The sequence below is a fragment of the Schistocerca piceifrons genome, chromosome 1, assembly GCF_021461385.2.
Source record: "Schistocerca piceifrons isolate TAMUIC-IGC-003096 chromosome 1, iqSchPice1.1, whole genome shotgun sequence".
NCBI lineage: Eukaryota > Metazoa > Arthropoda > Insecta > Orthoptera > Acrididae > Schistocerca > Schistocerca piceifrons.
Window position 1 is genome coordinate 862311372 of NC_060138.1, and position 20567 is coordinate 862331938.

The window sequence follows — 20567 nt, forward strand, 5'->3', positions numbered from 1 at the left end:
ATATGGTCTGAAGCAAACCCACATGCAACAGTGCAACACAATTTCCAGCAGCAATTTAGCATAAATTTGTGGTGTGGTATAATCAACACACACTTTATTTGACCATTCATTTTCCCAGGACATCTAACTGGCGAGATGTACTTACAATTCCTTCAAGAAGAAATGCCCCACTTGCTCGAAGATGTTCCACTTGCTACGCAATTGCAAATGTATTTTCAACATGACAGTGCGCCACCACATTTCACCAACAATGTTACTACACATTTAAATGAATATTTTCCCCAGAAATGGAATGGTCGTGGTGCTACACGTCTGTGGCCACTCAGATCGCCCGATTTAACATCAATGAATTTTTGTATATGGGGTTGGATGAAAGACATAGTTTATGAGGATGAAGTCAATACATGTGGGGTATTACTTGGTCGCATTATGAATGCGATAGACGAAATTAAGAAAATCCCTGTGAAACTGGAACAAGCAACAAAATCTGTTCATACATGTGCACCTAAATGTGGTGGAGACATTTTTGAACATTTATTGTGAAAGTTTTGTGAAACTGTATGTACACCATACAACTTCCTTAACAGCGAGATTTGTTTTTTCCCGTTTAACATGAATTCATGTGTGCTATGGTATTAACCCTTTCAGGATGCGAGGCCCTTATACGTGGCCTGACGCGGCAGTCGTTACGGGACGCGAGGCCCGTATACATGGCCTGATTGCCGCGCCGCACACCCAGTGCTGTATCTAGGAACTGGCTTGGAGTATCAACACGGGACGGGGCGCATTCTGTTGGGAAAAATGTGAACTACACATGGAGTGCAGGTGATCAGCACATGCTCAACACCTCTCCACCCCCCCCCCCCCCCCCCCCCCACAGCGCTCTGCTAATTGGTCGCACTGTTGCTAGGGAGCTCGCATGACACCTGCAGTCATGTTTATGTTTTCGCTTCAGTGATTTATTGTCTTCTGAATGAAGTGGTAATTTTTGTGTTAGTGGCTACATAATTATGGCTCATTTATGTAATAAGGACATTGAGAGTTTGCTGAATGACAGTAACGAAGAGTGGAATGCAGACGAAGATGATGCTGAGAGTGAGTGGTCAGGAAGTATTGATGATGACGAAAAAGATGAAGAAGATGAAGAGGGAAATGAAGATAATGAGGAAGAAAATGAAGAAAATGTCGCTGAAGAAAATGAAGATGATGGTGGTGGTGGTGATTTGAATGACGGCACTGGCGCGAAAAATGGTGGTCCTCGGGGCGGTGGTGAATGGACAGATATTACAGGAAACGGGGAGCTTCCTAATGACATAGATTTTGTGCCAGAAAGAGAAAAAAATTTCTGAAGCAGTTACAAATTGTAGGAGTTTCCTACATTTTTTCCAACTGTATTTTTCTGATGAACTTTTAAATGACATTGTGGCCGAGACAAACCGATATGCTAATGATAAAATTGAAAAAATGAGCCCCATGAAACCCCGTTTGCAGTGGAAAGTTTGGCATGATGTGACTTTGATGGAAATGAAAGCTTTTATGTGTACCATTCTCAACATGGCAATGAATGAAAAAAAAGTGACGAAAAAGCCTACTTTTCTACTGACTGGACAACAAAGCAGGACTTTTTTCTAGAAGTATTTTCGCCGTGACCAATTTTTGCAACTTTACCAGGCCTTTCACATTTGTCCTCTGCCTCCTCGGAGCTCATCAAAATTAGCTACTTGAGCCCAATATGTGAAGAATGTCGCTGATTTCATTGCCAGCAAGTGTCGAGTGCACTTTTATCCAGGAGAGAAAATTACAGTGGATGAGTCTACTGTCGGTTTCAAGGGAAGAATTGTGTTCAAGTGCTATAATCCTCAGAAACCGATGAAGTGGGGCCTACGAGTCTACGTCCTGGCTGATTCCGAAACAGGATACATTTCGACGTTTGAGCCCTACTACGGGTCCCTTAAGACAGAGTCCTTAGTGCGCCCTGAACTTCCCTCTACGTCCCGAATCGTCCTTCATATGTTTGTTCCTCTACAGCAAGATTGCCCGGCTGAGGGGAGGCACAAGTACACCGACAGATATTATACAAGCTTACAGTTGGTGGAGGAATTGAAGAAAGAAAAAACCTCATCTAACCAGGACAATAAGGGCAAAGCGAAAAGGTTTACTGGTTGAGGTAATTAGCTTATTTCACTAAATATTTTGCAAAATAGGACTGTACAAAATTTACCATATATTTTTTTACTTGCAGGTAAAGGGAAAAAAGCTGTCAAAACTCAAAAATGGTGATGTGAAGGCATTCGAGAATGCAGTGGCAGTTATTCCAGCATGGAAAGACAAAAAGCCGGTTATCAGGGAATCTACTCATCACAAAGATGCTATACAAGAAATCACCCAGAAAAAGTGGGGAGGCGGTGAAGAGGTGATCCAGAAGCCATCAATGATTTGTGACTACACAGCAAATATGGGAGCCATAGACAGAGCCGATCACTACTGTGTGATGTACCATTTTGCCAGAAAATCCCTCAAATGGAGGAGGATAATTTTCTTCTGGTTATTCGAGGTACGATATTCACTTTTCAAATAGGCCTTGGTCTACTCAGTAAATTTTTATTTTGACAAAAGGGTAATTGTTCTGGCTAATTTCAGGTGGGGATTGTCAATGCTTACTTGCTATATGTCATCATAGCAAAGAAAAGAGGAGAGACACCAAAGTGTCATTTGCAGTTTCGGAAGAGTCTCGTCAAGGAGCTCAACTAACCACATCAAGGAAGAGGCCACGCTCTGAGCGTGGTGACCTACACAGGATGGATGGGCTGTACCATGCTATTGCACAATGGACACTGGGAAACAGGGCGATTGTGTCGTTTGCAGTGATCGCTCCAAGCCAGGAGGGCAAAAACAGTCCCCCTTTTTTTGTGAAACTTGTCCTTCCAACCTTTTTCTTCATGTGCCTGAGTGCCTCAACAGCTATCAAAAAGTAGCAAAGTACTGAAAGGACTTGTTAAATATGGTTGCCTATTGAAAAATTGATATGCCTAAGTTGTAAAGTTTGTTTTAAGCAAATTTAATAAAATTTTGTAGTTTATTGACATAAATCAAATTTTTCATCCCTCAAAATGGATTTTTTTATTTTTTTTCCCACGGACGTCCCATAACAGATAAAATTGTATTTTATATGTAATTTTAAAGCTAAAACTTTAAAGAATAAGATACAACTAATTTTATTATGTCTAATTCAATGCATCACCTCTCAACTAAAAAAAAATTAAAACATCAATTTTTCATTTTTTTCTATTTTAGCACCACCACCAAGTCAAAAAGTGCATGATATGGAATAATGAAAGACCGTGTTTGAAGCTTCATTTAAAAAAGTCAAAAACTGTAGATTTTATAAGCGAAGTAAGAAACCTAAGGGATATGGAACCCACACAGTGCCGCCGAATTGCTCCGCTTTGGGGAAACGCGCTCCATCCTGAAAGGGTTAATAAAAGCAGATTATCTGACACATTCATACAGTTTCAGTTAACGTTATAAGCATCATTTTTCCAAAATTAAATTCTCCACAACTTCTGCTGAAAACTTCGTGCCAATGCCTGGAATTTTAAAAACAAATTGGGCCACGTAGTAAATTAAAATTTTTACGAAATTACGTCTTTGCTTCTTTGGATGTTCTGGAGAACTACTGCAGAAACACATCTGGGACATGTTTTATTAGATTCACCAGATCGATAACAACAAAATAAATGGAAATCTTGTTTTACTTTAAACTTGTACAGTTTTGCAATGGCTTCATATTAGCAAAGTTGGTAAATTTCAGGCAAAAATCTTTTATTAGTCATAACTCTGCAAATAAACATTTATGGGCCTGTGTTTATATCAACTTTTTTCTTTAGTTTTACTTATAGAATGATATAACATATTAAAATATTCGCATACCTTCATGAATCAGCCTGTATATCAATCTAGCTGCTTGCCCATATGATAATGTATGCTACCACACTCCACAACTGGAGAGCAAAAGTTTTAAGTTTATTTACTTTACCCTATACCACTTCATATTTTTGGCTAGGTCAAAAGGAACTTTAATTAGTACCAATTTGACAAGGAGAGCAACATGTTGTGTTTAGTAAGATCTTTAATGTGTCAGCAGACAATAAACTGCAAGAATAGATCTGACCATTTAGCACCCTATGGGTGCTTGTATCAATAGCTATGGATATAATTTCAAACTAATACATATTAAGTGAAATCTTTTAATGTGTGACACAATGAGTGCCTTATATTTATACACTTACTAGCAAAACCTGCAATGTTTTGCAATTGCTAAATATGTATGGGACTTGCATATACATCCAAAATTCCTTGACTGACCCCCCCCCCCCCCCAGGCCAATCTTCTCACCCCTCCTCTCTCTCTCTTCGTACATCTCCTCCCCCCATCTCTCTGCCTATCCCCTCCTCTGCTTCCTCTATGTTCATTTCTGTTTGGATATTCAGTAGAATAGTGGGTAAAAAATTGAAATAAATCCATCAAGAACTCGTCAAGATTTTTGGTAAAGATGTTTTTTCTTTATATGTTACATATATATATTTATACATTCAATATATTACAAAAAATATAGCCTATGCCCATTCAAATGTTCATAAGAGTGTCATGTAAAAATGGGAATTAAATTGGAAAAGAACCTTTTGAGATTTGTGGTAACCAAGCTTCACCCTTTATATATTACTCATATCTGTATATATTATATATATTACAAAATATATAGCTTATCTGCCTATGTCCATCCAAACGCTAGAGTAATGGGTAAAAGTTTGAAGTAAATCAGTCAACAACTTTTCGAGACTTGTGTTAACTTTGTTTCCCATTTATCTCTCTCTCTCTCTCTCTCTCTCTCTCTCTCTCTCTCTCTCACACTCACACACACACACACACACACACACACACACACACACACACACACACACAGGGTGTATCAAAAAGAATCATCCAATTTTTAAAAAAATCATAATTATTATGTTCTTTGAGATATGTGCATGAACAACGTACTATTGGGAAGAGCAAACTCGTTGAGTTTTACATGGTTCCCACTACATAGCAGCAGTGTGCGCCCCTCCAGCTCTAGTAAAATTGGTGTTGGGACAACAGAAAGCATTTTGTGTTATACTTTTGCTCAGTGCGGGTCAGTAATAACTGTTCAGCATGACTTCTGTACTAGGTATGATTTGGATCCTCCTACAGCACAGAGCATTAGACGATGGCATGAGCAATTCCGAGAAACAGGTTATTTGTGTAATGGCAAATCGTCTGACACAAACGTCAAACGCATCCACCACAGTTTCACAAGGATCCGTTCGGCATGCAGCTCAACAGCTCAACACGCCCCCGATGTCCATCTGGCATACGTTGCGTCAATGTTTACACATGAAACCATACCAAATTCAGCTACTGCAAGCTCTTTGTGAAGGTGACAAACAACATGTGGAGTTCTGTAATTTCGTTCTTGGCTATATTGAAGGTGACAGTTGATGATTGAAGTGATCACTAAAGCAAACAGAAATCTACTAATACCAGTATTCGAATGCTGGCTCCTGTTTTGACTAGAACCGAGGCGGAATCTTTCTACACATTGGCCAGGGACCTGAAGATGGCATAGTAAATCGACAAAATTGGTAGCCAAATAAAATAAGCCTGGAAATTAGACGGCTGAAAGGTGTTTGATTTGACATCCTGTATCGAGCAGCCAAGTTCCGCAATGATCTCTGCAAAGATGGACATACCGACTTTTCCTCCAAGCTTAGTGTTTAGTGACATTCCATTTAAATGGACAGATGAACCGTCATAATGTGAGAATATGGAGTACGAAACAACCACATGAAGTTGTACAACATGAGAGGGGCTCTCCAAAATTTAATGTATTTTGTGCAGTTTCACAGCAAAAGGTGCATGGTTCATTTTTCTTTGCCGAAAACACTGTTACAGCAAGCACATATCTCGATATGTTTGAGAACTTCCTTTTCCCACAGTTGAAGACTGATTCGAATGACTTCATTTACCAACAGGATGAGGCATCGCCACACTGGAATCTGGAAGTGTGGGAATTTTTAAATCAAAGGATTACTGAATGATGGCTCTGTCGCACTGGACCAAATGATTCAGCCTTACATTACTGGTCTCCAAGGTTACCGGACGTGATTGTATGTGATTAATTCTTGTGGGGGTTTATAAATGACTCTGTTTATGTGTCTCCATTACCAACAACAATGAATGAACTGAGACTTGGCATAACTACAGCTATGGAAGCTGTAACTCATGACATGCTCGCTGCAGTGTGGGAACAATTTGAATAGCACATTGACATATGCCTTGCATTTCAAGTGGGGCATATTGAACACCTAAGAAAAGGTATGAAAAAAAAAACTTTTTGAGTTTCCCATTCATCAAAACACAAAAATCATTGTATATGTTTATTAGTTTCAGAAATACAGACGTGCCAAATCAGATGATTCTTTTTGATACACCCTGTATATACAGGGTAGAGAAAAATTGTGCCACAAAAGTTTAATCCTTGATAGCTGATGCCAGTAGAAACCAAAATTATTAATGTTGTTTAAGTCAACAACACACCATTTTTAAACTACGGAAACTTGGTGCCACGCGCTCCACTTGGCCATGGGATTGCCCTGCTGCCAGATGCTCTGGACAATGCATGACCACAAATGGTCTGCCTGCCGGAGATCATGAAGTATCCAAGGCTCGGTGATAGGCACATTTGTATGTGAACTGACAACCATGGCGCTGACCGTCAACTGACAAACGGCAACAGGACAATCCCACAGCCAATCGGAGCGCGTGGCGCCAAGTTTCCGTAGTTCAAAAATGGTGTGTTGTCGACCTACACAACATTAGTAATTTTGGTTCCTACTGGCATCAGCCATCCAGGGTTAAAATTTCATCACACAATTTTTCTCCACCCTGTATATATCAAAATGAATGGATTTTTTTTCTTTTTCATACCAAAAATAGCAGTACCACCCACAATGACGAACAAAAATCACTCGAGCCATTCTCAAGTGATGATCTTTCACAACTGATTTTAATTTCTGACTTTTCCAGTGGATTTTCCAAAAATTTTCTTTCATACTTATCTCATACTGACAATTACAAACACAATAAAGACAATGTGTTGTTCTTAATTGATAATATTTCATACATGCAGTAATTTACATTTATTTCCAACTTTTCTGTTGGATTTTCCAAAAATTTTCTTTCATACAAACCTTGCCATAATTGGTCAAGCCATTCTCAGGTGATGATCTTTCATACATGTGGTTCAAATGGTTCAAATGGCTCTGAGCACTATGGGATTTAACATCTATGGTCATCAGTCCCCTAGAACTTAGAACTACTTAAACCTAACTAACCTAAGGACATCACACAACACCCAATCATCACGAGGCAGATTTCATACCTGTGGCAACTAATTTTTGTTTATGTAGAGTACATGTTATTTCCTAGATTCATATGACAAAGTATGTCTCAAGCTACTGTGAAAGGCAGATTCTTTGTGAGATATCTTCGATTTTTCAGTAAGGTAGTTCATTGTAGTACCTTTTTTCCCAAAGAGAAGCTACTCCAAATAAACATCAAAACATTTTATTTCATTTATTTCAGGCTAATAGTGGTTGTACACTTACAAAATACATATTCAAAATGGAGATATCCTTCTTGGGTATATAACATATTCAAGGATGTAATTTTTTTTTTTAAAAAAAGGTTGTTACAACCCAGTTTCAACAAACAAAAATATGAGGGTGACTGCCAGAAACAACATTCCTCAATACTTAAAAATTGGAAAGCACAACAAAATACACGAAGGAAGTATACACATAAAAATACCCTGTTGCTTTCTGAGATGTAATCAGCATGCCTCTTTAATAAGAAATACATTTGTAATAAGGGTGCAGTCATTGATGAAAGTGACTGCAGTTAAGAATTTGTATCTGGGAAAAATGCTTGGCACTTTTAAATTTACATAACAGTAAATATTATATGCTAACACATAATGAAATCGGTGACTCCTTTACATTGAAGCTAAATTATCTAATTGTACTCAGAAAATTCATAACATACAAAGGGTACTTTTATAAGAAAAACTCAGTTTTTCACCTGTGAGTCAACAAACTCCAAATAATTTGTTCCGGCTTTTACTAATCCAAGTGCTGACGATATGCCACAGGTTGTAGCAATGATACTGTTCTCTGGCAGAATGCTCCTCATTACTGCCCACATCAGAACAGAGCCAAAACTGAACATTAGAGCTCCAAATACACTGTGAAATGAAACAAAAATAAATTAAACTTTCTCGGTATCAAAGTAACACTAGCATGATGAGTGAATACATCGCCGTTGATAATCCAAATATGAAAATTAAAAATCAAACTGGTTTTCTGTTTTCAACAATGGTATTTTTAAAATGTAAAATTGTATGAGGGTTGTTCAATCACATCATACTATTCCCCTCTCCTTCAGCTACAAAACTCTAATTTTCAACATAACCTCCATTCAATGAAATGGCCTTATGCCACCTTATTGGGAGGGCCTGTGTGCCCTGCATGGTACCACTCTACTGGTCGATGTTGGTTGCATCAATCACCTCCCCATACTACTTCCTGTGGAGAGCAGCCTTCATGGGGCCATACAAGGAGGGTGCAATATCCAGGTTGTAGGGTGGATGAAGAAGAACAGCCAAATGAAGTTTCGTGAGCTCCTCTCAGGTGTGGAGACTTGTATGAGGACTTGCGTTGTCATGAAGGAGGAGAAATTTCTTTTCATTTTTGTGGTAACAAACACACTGAAATCATTCTTCCATTTCTGACACTGCATGAGCCACAGCTGTGTGGGGCCAACCAGCACATGGGACATCGAACAGGTTTGTGCGACCTTGTTGCGATAATGACAAACTTCTTGCCCAACAATACTCCATGGTTTTGTTCACTGCCAGGTCTCCATAGACATTCTGCAAGCACATATGAATATCTGAAATTCTCTGTTTTTTTTTTTTTTTCCAAAAGAAATTCAGTGATAGCTCTCTGCTCGGAACACACCTCTGTTACAGATGCCATTTTCAAGGTTACATATAGTGCAGCCACATACCAGAACTTCATGAAACTATAGGGGTCAAAGTAGGAATATTCCATGATGTCCCACAACCAAATTGCACATATTTTCAACCAAAATTGTCTGAGAAAGAAAAATGCGTTGCATTACTTACTGAACACCCCTCAAAGTGAAGGTTTTCAGAAGGCAAAATTTTAAGTCCAATACAAATGGAAGAAACATTATTCATTGAGTGGGCATCAACGATTTACTACTGAACTGCACATACTTCCAATGTCACCGGACACCATTTGTACCATTGTCACACTAAATGAGTGAGTTCAAAATTGGTGGATTCCCCCTTCAAATTTTGAGCTGTCTCATGACATGGAGACAATTTTTAATACTGATTTGTGATGGATAATATTGATCTCACTACACACTTGACAACAGTCAATTAAATGGCACACAATACAAAACAGGAGCATAATGACAATGAATCATGCTATGAAGGGCAACATGAATTGTCAGGAGTTCATTTGATTCACTGAACAGCACCATGGAAATGTTGAAAACCCTGCATTGGCAGACCCTTGAAAATTATCTAGTGAACACCCACTTACAAAAGTTTCAAGAGCTAGTATTAAATAAAGAATCCAGAAATATTTTTCAGCCCCCTATGTATCACTCCCATAAGGACCACGAAGACAAGATTAGACTAATTAACCCACACACAGAAGCTTAAAAGCAGTCATTCATCCCCACACTCCATGCATGATTGGAATGAGAAGAAATCTTAACATGTAGTACCACATTATGTATCCTCTGCCATTCCTTCACAGTGGTTTGCAGAGTATGTACACTGGTGTTGACTATTGCGAAAAGGAACTTGTTTACTTCCCATCCACAAACTGTTGGAAAGTCCGGTGTATTATTATGCAGTCCTGATTTCGTCCCTTGTAACTCTCATTGGTTCAAGTTGCTGCTGAATATCTAGGTACAAGCACTTTTGCAGGTGATGAGGTTGAATGGCATTGATAAAGTAAATGAGAAAGGCCATAGGCATCTGCAAGGAGGAGAGAGGGATCCAGGGGAGGCAACTGTCCCTCCTGGAATCTGGGTACAGGCTTTTTATTCATTATGGAATTCTCACTAATTTCTAGCAATGATTCTCTGCGACTTACGAAACTGCAGACTTAACACTGCCAAGCAAGATGAGAAACCATTAATGTATATATAATTTGGTTCTCATGCTGTTCATGGGAAATTATGCCAATTCATTGATGCAACAGCAGGCTCAGTGCTGTTCTACATTCACACTGAATGCAAATCTTTACAAAACTGGAGATTTAACATTGCCACACAGGATGGGAAATTACTACCATATTTAACTTTTGATTGTCATACTGTTCACAGGAAACTGTGCCAATTCACTGATGCAGCAGCAGGTTCAGTGCTGTTCTGCATTCACAATGGATGCAAATCTTAGCAGAAACACACCAAACAGTGTCCTCAATCTTTCATCTGTAGTTTCCTGGTACAATCCTTATCAAACTCCACTAAAGGACCAGTCCAACATCCATGGCATGCAGATTCCAACTCTGATTCCCAGCATAACATAAACATAGTAACAATATAGGTGCCCATCAACTGTCCCCAATATCTGTAAGAGTTCGCATTCCCTCTCCTGCACAACAGACGGTAGTTCACTGTTTACCTGTGAACAAAGAAGAATTATGGTGGCTTGCTAACTATACATTCAGCTTCATGTGGCACACTGCTACAATGGACTCTGAAGAACAAAGCCATGCTATATTGTAAACATACCCGAAATTACTATTTTCTGTACTAGAAGAGAAGAGATGTCCATCCAGAATTTTGGAATTTCTCAAATTCTACTGTGTGTCACACAGCAGCATATGTAGTCACAGAGCTATAAAATCTGCAGTCTGACTGATGCGAGTCCAGTTGATATGGTTGCACAATAATGTGACAGACTGAAGAGATGCCTTGGTTCAGTCCTAAGCTTTTAAACCAGTTTTGCCAGCCTACCTGAGGCTGGGTTTTGGAAAATTTCTCACATTTATCTGTTTTTGTTTTGGTTTGTTTTAGGTCACAGAAACAACTAAGGCCATACAAGCCCACATCAGAACAGGAGTTAAAAACAATTACACATTAAGCCCAATCGATGGGAGGAAATATAGCTAAGAACAAGGAATTCCTCTTGGAGAAAGGTCCATAAAATACGCTGCAGAGACAACAGAGGTGCAGAATTAACAATTACATGTCCTTTGCCATATTGCTAAGATCTATAAAAAGTAAAACATGGATGACAGTCAATAATTCAGATGGCAAACATACATTAGAATGTAAATGGCTAAAAAAAGGGCATTTAGTCAGAAAATGGTGAAGTGTCAAAGGTTGATGACAATGGGCACAAAGTAGAGGGAGATCACTTAAATTTTAATGACTAAAATGACAGTGTACAATATGCAACTTAGCTAAAATTATCTTCTTGTGGCGAGAGGACTGAGAGAAGATGGCCAAGCCACTGGGGGAGATTTAATTCCCCAGAACTTTTCCCATAAAGAGAAGACCAGTGGTGACGCAAAAGTGACACCAGCTGCTGACAGATGGCAATACGGAGATCATCAGAAGGCATGGGAGAACTTGCAGGTTGAGATAGGAGGACTGCAGACATGGCAGCAGCCTTGTTTGCCGTCCGACTAATGTGACGAGGAATCCACATAAATATCACAATGGCTCCTTCAAGAGTGAGCAAGTGGAAGCTTTCTTGGACCCGTTGCTCTAAGGGATGGACAGTGTACAGCACACACAGGCCTGAGGGGCAGTGAGGGTGTCAGAGAATGACACAATTGAAAAGCCTGTGTCGCCAAATATACTGCATGCCCTGATACAGGACAAAGAGCTCTGCTGTAAATACTGAGCTGTGTTCAGGAAGCTTATGCAGAAAAATGTTGGTGCCAATGGCAAAGGCACACTTGACGCCATAGTAAGTCCAAGTGTACACAAAAGTACTATCGCTAGGTTATGTGCAAAGTTCAAGAAACTTACAGCAATAGATCGAATCTGGAGTAGTTTCTTTAGGCCACCGCACGAAGCCAAGGTGGTGAAGGGTTCACACCCATCAGGAAAGTGGCATGGAGTGTGAAGTTACACTGGTGGAGCAATAGCTGAAAGAGAACTCCAGGAGGTAACAGAGAAGAGGGATGCACCCGATATTGGCAGTTAAAGGAGTCATCGAAGAAGGAGGCATAGGATGGGTGGCTCGGCATGGCAGACAAATGGCATGCGTATCTGCTGAGTAGAGCATCATGCTGGTATGACAGCAGTAGTTTGGCTGCTTTTGCATAGAGACTCTCACAACCAGGCTAGTGGAAAAGGCGCCAGTGACCAAATGGATTCCACAATGGTGGATTGTATTTAGACGGCATAAGATGGATGGACATGGAGATACATAAATTAAATACCCATAGTTTAGTTTTGAATGGACCAGGGATCGGTACAAATGGAGGAGGATGGTCCCATCCGCTCCCCAGGAAGTACCACTTAGGACACGTAGGAAACAGGGGGACCAGGTACAGCGGGCAGCCAGGTAAGACATGTGGGACGACCAAGAACGTTTCCTGTAAAGCACGAGCCCAAGGAATTTCGTAGTTTCAGCAAACAGAAGAGCAACAGGCCCAAAATGTAAAGACAGTGGAAGAAACATAGTGCGCCGCCAGAAATTCATATGAACGGTTTTGTCAGTGGAAAAGCTAAAGCCACCGTCAATGCTCCACGAGTAAAGACGATCAAGACATTGCTGAAGACACTGCTCAAGGAGACAAGTCCATGGTGAACTGCAACAGATCACAAAATTGTCGATGACTAGGGAGCCAGATATGCCCGGTGGGAGACAGCCCGTAACAGGGTTAATGGATAGAGCACAGAGGACAACACTCAGGACGGAGCCATGAAGCATCTCATTTTCCTGTACACATGTCCAATTAGGCAGAACCCACAGGGACTTTGAAAATTATGTATTTTAAAAATTCCTGAAGGAAACAAGGCAGGCAGCCTCAGAAGCCCCACATGTAGAGAGTACAGAGGACACCAGTCCTCCAGCAGGTGTCGTAGGCTTTCTCCAAAAAACAGAGCCACAGTCTGGTATTTCTGCAGAAAACTGTTTGTGACATTGGTCGACAAAGTGACGAGATGGTAAACCACAGAACAGTGCACTCGAAATCCACTTTGTGCAATGGTTAGTAAATTGTGAGACTCGAGCCACCACACCACCTGGGCTTGAGTCATACATTCCATCACATTGCAAACACAGCTAATGAGAGAACACGGGCTGGTAGCTAGAAGGAAGGTGCCTGTCCTTACCAGTCGTAGGTATGGGCATGACAGCACCGTCATGCTAGCGTCTGGGAAACATGTCCTCTGCTGAGATGCAATTATACATATGAAGGAGAAAGTGTTTGCCCATTAGACAAAGGTGCAGCAACATCTGAATATGAACACCGTCCAACCTTGGGGCAGAAGTGCATGGTGAAGTGAGAGCATGAACTAGCTCCCTCATAGTAAAGGTGGTATTGTAGCATTCACAATCCTGAGAAGAGAAGGGTATTAACCGAGCCTCCTCCACTAATTTCTAATGGAGGAAGGCAGGGTGATAGAGGGTGGAGCTCGAAATCTCCGCAAAATAGCGACCTAAGGTGTTGGAGATGGCTGTAGGGTACACAATGACATCATCTGCTATGGTGAGGTTGGAAACTGGGAAATGGACCTTGGTCCCAGTGAGCCACTGGATGTTGGCCCACCCCACAGAAAAGGGAATGGAACTGTTAAAAGAACTAGTAAAGGAAGTCCAGCTAGGGTTTTTTGGTGTCCTGAAGAATGCGACAACACAGTGCCTGCAACTGTTTATAACAAATACAGCTTGCCATCATAGGATGACCATTAAAAATGCAGAGAGCACATCTCTACACTCGAACTGTCGAAGCTGCGTTGGTAAAGTACCGGAACTTCAAGCGCTGATAGAAAGCACCGAAGCTGAAATCGTTATAGGTACAGAAAGCTGGCTTAAGCCAGAGATAAATTCTGCCGAAATTTTTACAAAGGTACAGACGGTGTTTAGAAAGGATAGATTGCATGCAACCGGTGGTGGAGTGTTCATCGCTGTTAGTAGTAGTTTATCCTGTAGTGAAGTAGAAGTGGATAGTTCCTGTGAATTATTATGGGTGGAGGTTACACTAAACAACCGAACTAGGTTAATAATTGGCTCCTTTTACCGACCTCCCGACTCAGCAGCATTAGTGGCAGAACAACTGAGAGAAAATTTGGAATACATTTCACATAAATTTTCTCAGCATGTTATAGTCTTAGGTGGAGATTTCAATTTACCAGATATAGACTGGGACACTCAGATGTTTAGGACGGGTGGTAGGGACAGAGCATCGAGTGACATTATACTGAGTGCACTATCCGAAAATTACCTCGAGCAATTAAACAGAGAACCGACTCGTGGAGATAACATATTGGACCTACTGATAACAAACAGACCCGAACTTTTCGAATCTGTATGTACAGAACAGGGAATCAGTGATCATAAGGCCGTTGCAGCATCCCTGAATATGGAAGTTAATAGGAATATAAAAAAAGGGAGGAAGGTTTATCTGTTTAGCAAGAGTAATAGAAGGCAGATTTCAGACTACCTAACAGATCAAAACGAAAATTTCTGTTCCGACACTGACAATGTTGAGTGTTTATGGAAAAAGTTCAAGGCAATCGTAAAATGCGTTTTAGACAGGTACGTGCCGAGTAAAACTGTGAGGGACGGGAAAAACCCACCGTGGTACAACAACAAAGTTAGGAAACTACTGCGAAAGCAAAGAGAGCTCCACTCCAAGTTTAAACGCAGCCAAAACCTCTCAGACAAACAGAAGCTAAACGATGTCAAAGTTAGCGTAAGGAGGGCTATGCGTGAAGCGTTCATTGAATTCGAAAGTAAAATTCTATGTACCGACTTGACAGAAAATCCTAGGAAGTTCTGGTCTTACGTTAAATCAGTTAGTGGCTCGAAGCAGCATATCCAGACACTACGGGATGATGATGGCATTGAAACAGAGGATGACACGCGTAAAGCTGAAATACTAAACACCTTTTTCCAAAGCTGTTTCACAGAGGAAGACCGCACTGCAGTTCCTTCTCTAAATCCTCGCACAAACGAAAAAATGGCTGACATCGAAATAAGTGTCCAAGGAATAGAAAAGCAACTGGAATCACTCAATAGAGGAAAGTCCACTGGACCTGACGGGATACCAATTCCATTCTACACAGAGTACGCGAAAGAACTTGCTCCCCTTCTAACAGCCGTGTACCGCAAGTCTCTAGAGGAACGGAGGGTTCCAAATGATTGGAAAAGAGCACAGATAGTCCCAGTCTTCAAGAAGGGTCGTCGAGCAGATGCGCAAAACTATAGACCTATATCTCTTACGTCGATCTCTTGTAGAATTTTAGAACATGTTTTTTGCTCGCGTATCATGTCATTTCTGGAAACCCAGAATCTACTATGTAGGAATCAACATGGATTCCGGAAACAGCGATCGTGTGAGACCCAACTCGCCTTATTTGTTCATGAGACCCAGAAAATATTAGATACAGGCTCCCAGGTAGATGCTATTTTTCTTGACTTCCGGAAGGCGTTCGATACAGTTCCGCACTGTCGCCTGATAAACAAAGTAAGAGCCTACGGAATATCAGACCAGCTGTGTGGCTGGATTGAAGAGTTTTTAGCAAACAGAACACAGCATGTTGTTATCAATGGAGAGACGTCTACAGACGTTAAAGTAACCTCTGGCGTGCCACAGGGGAGTGTTATGGGACCATTGCTTTTCACAATATATATAAATGACTTAGTAGATAGTGTCGGAAGTTCCATGCGGCTTTTCGCGGATGATGCTGTAGTATACAGAGAAGTTGCTGCATTAGAAAATTGTAGCGAAATACAGGAAGATCTGCAGCGGATAGGCACTTGGTGCAGGGAGTGGCAATTGACCCTTAACATAGACAAATGTAATGTATTGCGAATACATAGAAAGAAGGATCCTTTATTGTATGATTATATGATAGCGGAACAAACACTGGTAGTAGTTACTTCTGTAAAATATCTGGGAGTATGCGTACGGAACGATTTGAAGTGGAATGATCATATAAAATTAATTGTTGGTAAGGCGGGTACCAGGTTGAGATTCATTGGGAGAGTGCTTAGAAAATGTAGTCCATCAACAAAGGAGGTGGCTTACAAAACACTCGTTCGACCTATACTTGAGTATTGCTCATCAGTGTGGGATCCGTACCAGGTCGGGTTGACGGAGGAGATAGAGAAGATCCAAAGAAGAGCGGCGCGTTTCGTCACTGGGTTATTTGGTAACCGTGATAGCGTTACGGAGATGTTTAATAAACTCAAGTGGCAGACTCTGCAAGAGAGGCGCTCTGCATCGCGGTGTAGCTTGCTCGCCAGGTTTCGAGAGAGTGCGTTTCTGGATGAGGTATCGAATATATTGCTTCCCCCTACTTATACTTCCCGAGGAGATCACGAATGTAAAATTAGAGAGATTAGAGCGCGCACGGAGGCTTTCAGACAGTCGTTCTTCCCGCGAACCATACGCGACTGGAACAGGAAAGGGAGGTAATGACAGTGGCACGTAAAGTGCCCTCCGCCACACACCGTTGGGTGGCTTGCGGAGTATCAATGTAGATGTAGATGTAGATGTAGAACTGCATTGCGGCACACATCAGTCTACCAAGTGACTGGAACATGGCACTGTAGAGATGAAGTATGAGAAATAGAACATTCTGCAGTGGTAAGGATCACGTTTATAAGGTATTCCACCTGGTCATCATAACTGGGGAAATGTTGTTCGGCGAAGACCGTAGGGAGGAGTAAAGCCTCCAAACAGCCTCAGAAAGCTGCCAGTTGTGTTTACTCATAGGTGGGGTAAGAGTCAGCAAACGGAAGGAAAATGGTCAACTGAGTACATGTCAGAAAGAACGGACCACTCAAGACAACAGGCAAGCTGGGCAGTGCAGAACGAGAGGTCCAAATGGGAATAGGTGTGTGTGGAGTCTGAAAGGAACAAGGGGGCTCCAGTTTTAAGGCAGATGAGGATGAGTTGATTGAGATGGTCAGCCAAGAGGGTACCTCTCGGCCTGGTTCTGGAAGAGCCCCATAGGGGATGGTGTGCATTAGAGTCACCAAGCAACAGAATGTGGTTAGGAAGTTGACCAATAAGCTGGAGGAAGTCGTCCCTAGTGACACCGAATGATGGAGGGATGTAGACGCTACAAAGAGAAACGGTGAACCGAGGAAGGAAAATGCACATTGCAACAGGTTGCAGCCAGTTGTTTAATGGGGTGGTTTGACTATGAACGTCGTCTCGGATGAGCAGCATGCCTCCCCCAAGAGATAGAATGCCATCCCTGGGGGAAAGTCAAAGCGGACTGGAAGGAAATGTGAGTGGTCAAAGCAGTCAAGAGAACGCAATTTTGTTTCCTCGAGGCAGAAAACAAGTGGGTTCTGTAATTCCAAGAGCAGCAGTAATTCCTCCTTGTGGGAGCTAACACCGTGAGTGTTCCACTGGAGGAGACTTGTGACGGGAAAAAGGGAGGAGGGAAAAAAATGAAGGGTTTTCACCTCAGCAGCTGCCGAGTGCCAGCCTTCAACTCACTGTTACAGGGAACAGAGGTTGGAGAATCCTGTACCATGAGATGCACTGGCATTCTCACTGGGCTGGCCTGCGCATTTCAGGGCAGAAAAACAGTTGGCAGTGCACACCGGTGAAAGAGAGTTTGGCCGGGTAAGAGTACAATGTGGTGACACCTTTGAAGAGGATCACTGAGCCAGCAAAGGAAAACACTGTTTGCCTTTGTTTGATTTCTTGGAGCTTTTCCAGTTGGCAGAGGAAGATTCAGATGTTTGTTGACTGGGGGACATAAAAAGTCTTCATGGGAGTATTCCTTCTGTTCTTTCCAGCCTGCCAGTGATTCCACTGACAGAGGTGAAGACGTGGTGGCTTGTTGCACGCCTGGAGGAAGACGAGAAGGGGATGCTACCATGACACTGGGCGATTTTACAACAATCGTGCTGAATCTGACGTCGCAAGTCTGCGTCGCTGTGTCCTTTGTGAAGCGAAGTATAAAAAGACAGTACTGTAAGTGCCAGATGGTAAAATGCAGGACTTGTGACTAGCCAGCAACTTGCTAGTGACAGGGCAAGGCACTTTTTCCTTCACTTGGATGTCCTGGATAGCCAACTCATCAAGATACACCAGACACCAGACATTCTCGGGCTGAGGTTGCATGTTTCGCCACTGCAATTGATACAGCGGGGAGGAGGAGGAGGGGGTGGGGGGGGTGGGGGGGGAGACATTTGGTCTTGTTTCGACAGGACAGTCAAGTGTGGTTGTAATGTTGACACTGGTAACAACACATTGAGTTTGAAATGTTCGGGCAGACTGTGATGACTTCATAGCCTGCTTTTATTTTTGATGGAAGCACTATTTGATCAAGTATGAGAAAAAGAGTGCGTGTAGGCACTAAGATTGCATCAACCTTTTTCATTACCTGTTGGACTGCAGTGATGCCCAATCAGAGAGGTAAGTTTGGATTTCTCCCTCAGTCAGGCCTTCGAGCAGCTTAGTGTAAATAACACCACATGATAAATTCAGCATTCAACGGGCCTCAACACAAATGGGATAGTTGTCGAGGAGTGAAACTGCAAGCAGTTGTTGGGTTTGAGAATCACAATTCGTCTCCAAAAGCAAACTGCTATTACATAAATGAGAGCAGGATTTCATACGATTGGCAATTGCAGCAACACTTTTCTGAATTATAAATGGATTAACCATAGCAAAGGACTGACCTCCTTCAGTTTGTGGTACCATGAGGAACTGAGATGCAGCTGTGAGAGTATTTGAATCTTTAGCCTCATTCCGTTTACTTTTAGTAGATGTAAACTGAGATGGTGATTAGCTCAATGGGAGAAAACCCACTATGATTGCCTGCGTCTCCGATGGTGCACTCTCTCCAACTGCCCCCCCCCCCCCCCCTCAGAGGGGGGCTCACCTGCCTTAGGTGACTTTTTACACCCCAGGTCACACCTCCCAAGCTCCCGACAGAGGGACCAATTGGCAATTTGGGAAGGTAACAGCCCAGGCCATTACCCCTTCCTGGGTCTGGCCTGTACCAGGAGATACGTGCGAACCCTACCTGTCAACCCAGGGCTGGGAATTATGCATTACCCAGTCACCTGTTATGCAGCAGACGTATGGGCTGGCCTTCAGGAGCACACAGGGAAGGAGGAGAAATAAAGGGGAACCTCAAATGCCAAAGCAGAGGAAGGATAGTAGATGGAGAATGAAGGAAGGAGGAAAGAAAGAAAAAAAGCAGTGTGGGGACTGTTCTGATGTCAGGTACCACAAATTCAGAACACATTCCAAAAAAATATCCCAGGCATGTTTCCCCTGGAAGGGGAAAAAGAACAGGAGGACGACAGACATGCAGCACAGAAGGGAAAAATGCTGCAAAGGCTGGGGGGCCCATGGTAGCCAAGCACGAACTCATGAAAGAGTGGTGAGCTCCCTGGGGGCCCACATTTACCCGGTCATATACTGGTGCTAGGATACGCTTCACCTAAACAAACCAAAAAAAATTTCAACATTTTGTTCAGCTAAAGTTACACTACCAAAAATTAAAAAACAGCAAGTATTAAAATAATGCAAAAGTCCATAAATGTGAAAATTTGAAAGCAAGTTAAGTATTGCAGACATTATTAAGGATCAATAAGTGGTTTTTAAAAATGTATTCACTTTTGTTCCACTTCAAGGGAGTATTAATGTGTCCTTACTTTCATTTATACGTATGTAACACAATATAATCATTCACTCTGACTTTTTTTATATTTTAGAATTTTAATTTTCAATATCAACCTAACAATATTGGAATATGAATAAAATATTGTGAATAGTTTCTAGTTACATAACTTCTTGTATACCTCTGATTTAATCACACAAGAATCTAATTCTGGATCACTGAATCAAAAAGATGATATCCATACTTATATTAATTTTATAAAAAGATATACTTTGCACAGATATAGTATGAAATATCCTTACCATTTAGGTATCACAGTCATATACATTACAAGCACAATGCGGACATCTTTCAATAATTTGAGATACAATAAATTTAGAATACTACTACTTACATACAGTTTTTGAGGCACAACACATTTTCAAACTTCCAAAATCAGTTACATAAAAAGGGCAATTTTATAATCTTGCCTGCTCTTAATTAAATTTTTGTGGGTGTCATGGAGTGGGCAGATTACTTTTATGATGCTGGAATGAGAAAAGCTCATACATAGACTCAGAAAATTTAGTGCTTTGAAACTCCTTTGTGGAAAAGTG

The 20567-nt window shown here is 41.5% G+C and overlaps 1 protein-coding gene across 1 annotated transcript in view; it reads right to left on the bottom strand.

The window, feature by feature from the left end:
- Positions 1 to 7204: 7204 nt before the first annotated feature.
- LOC124716022 overlaps positions 7205 to 20567 on the bottom strand; it is a 42881-nt gene continuing 29518 nt past the window's right edge. Inside the window, exon 3 of the mRNA XM_047243139.1 lies at positions 7205 to 8326. Coding sequence (XP_047099095.1) covers positions 8152 to 8326 — 175 coding nt within the window. The 3' untranslated portion in view covers positions 7205 to 8151. The remainder of the gene's footprint in view (positions 8327 to 20567) is intronic.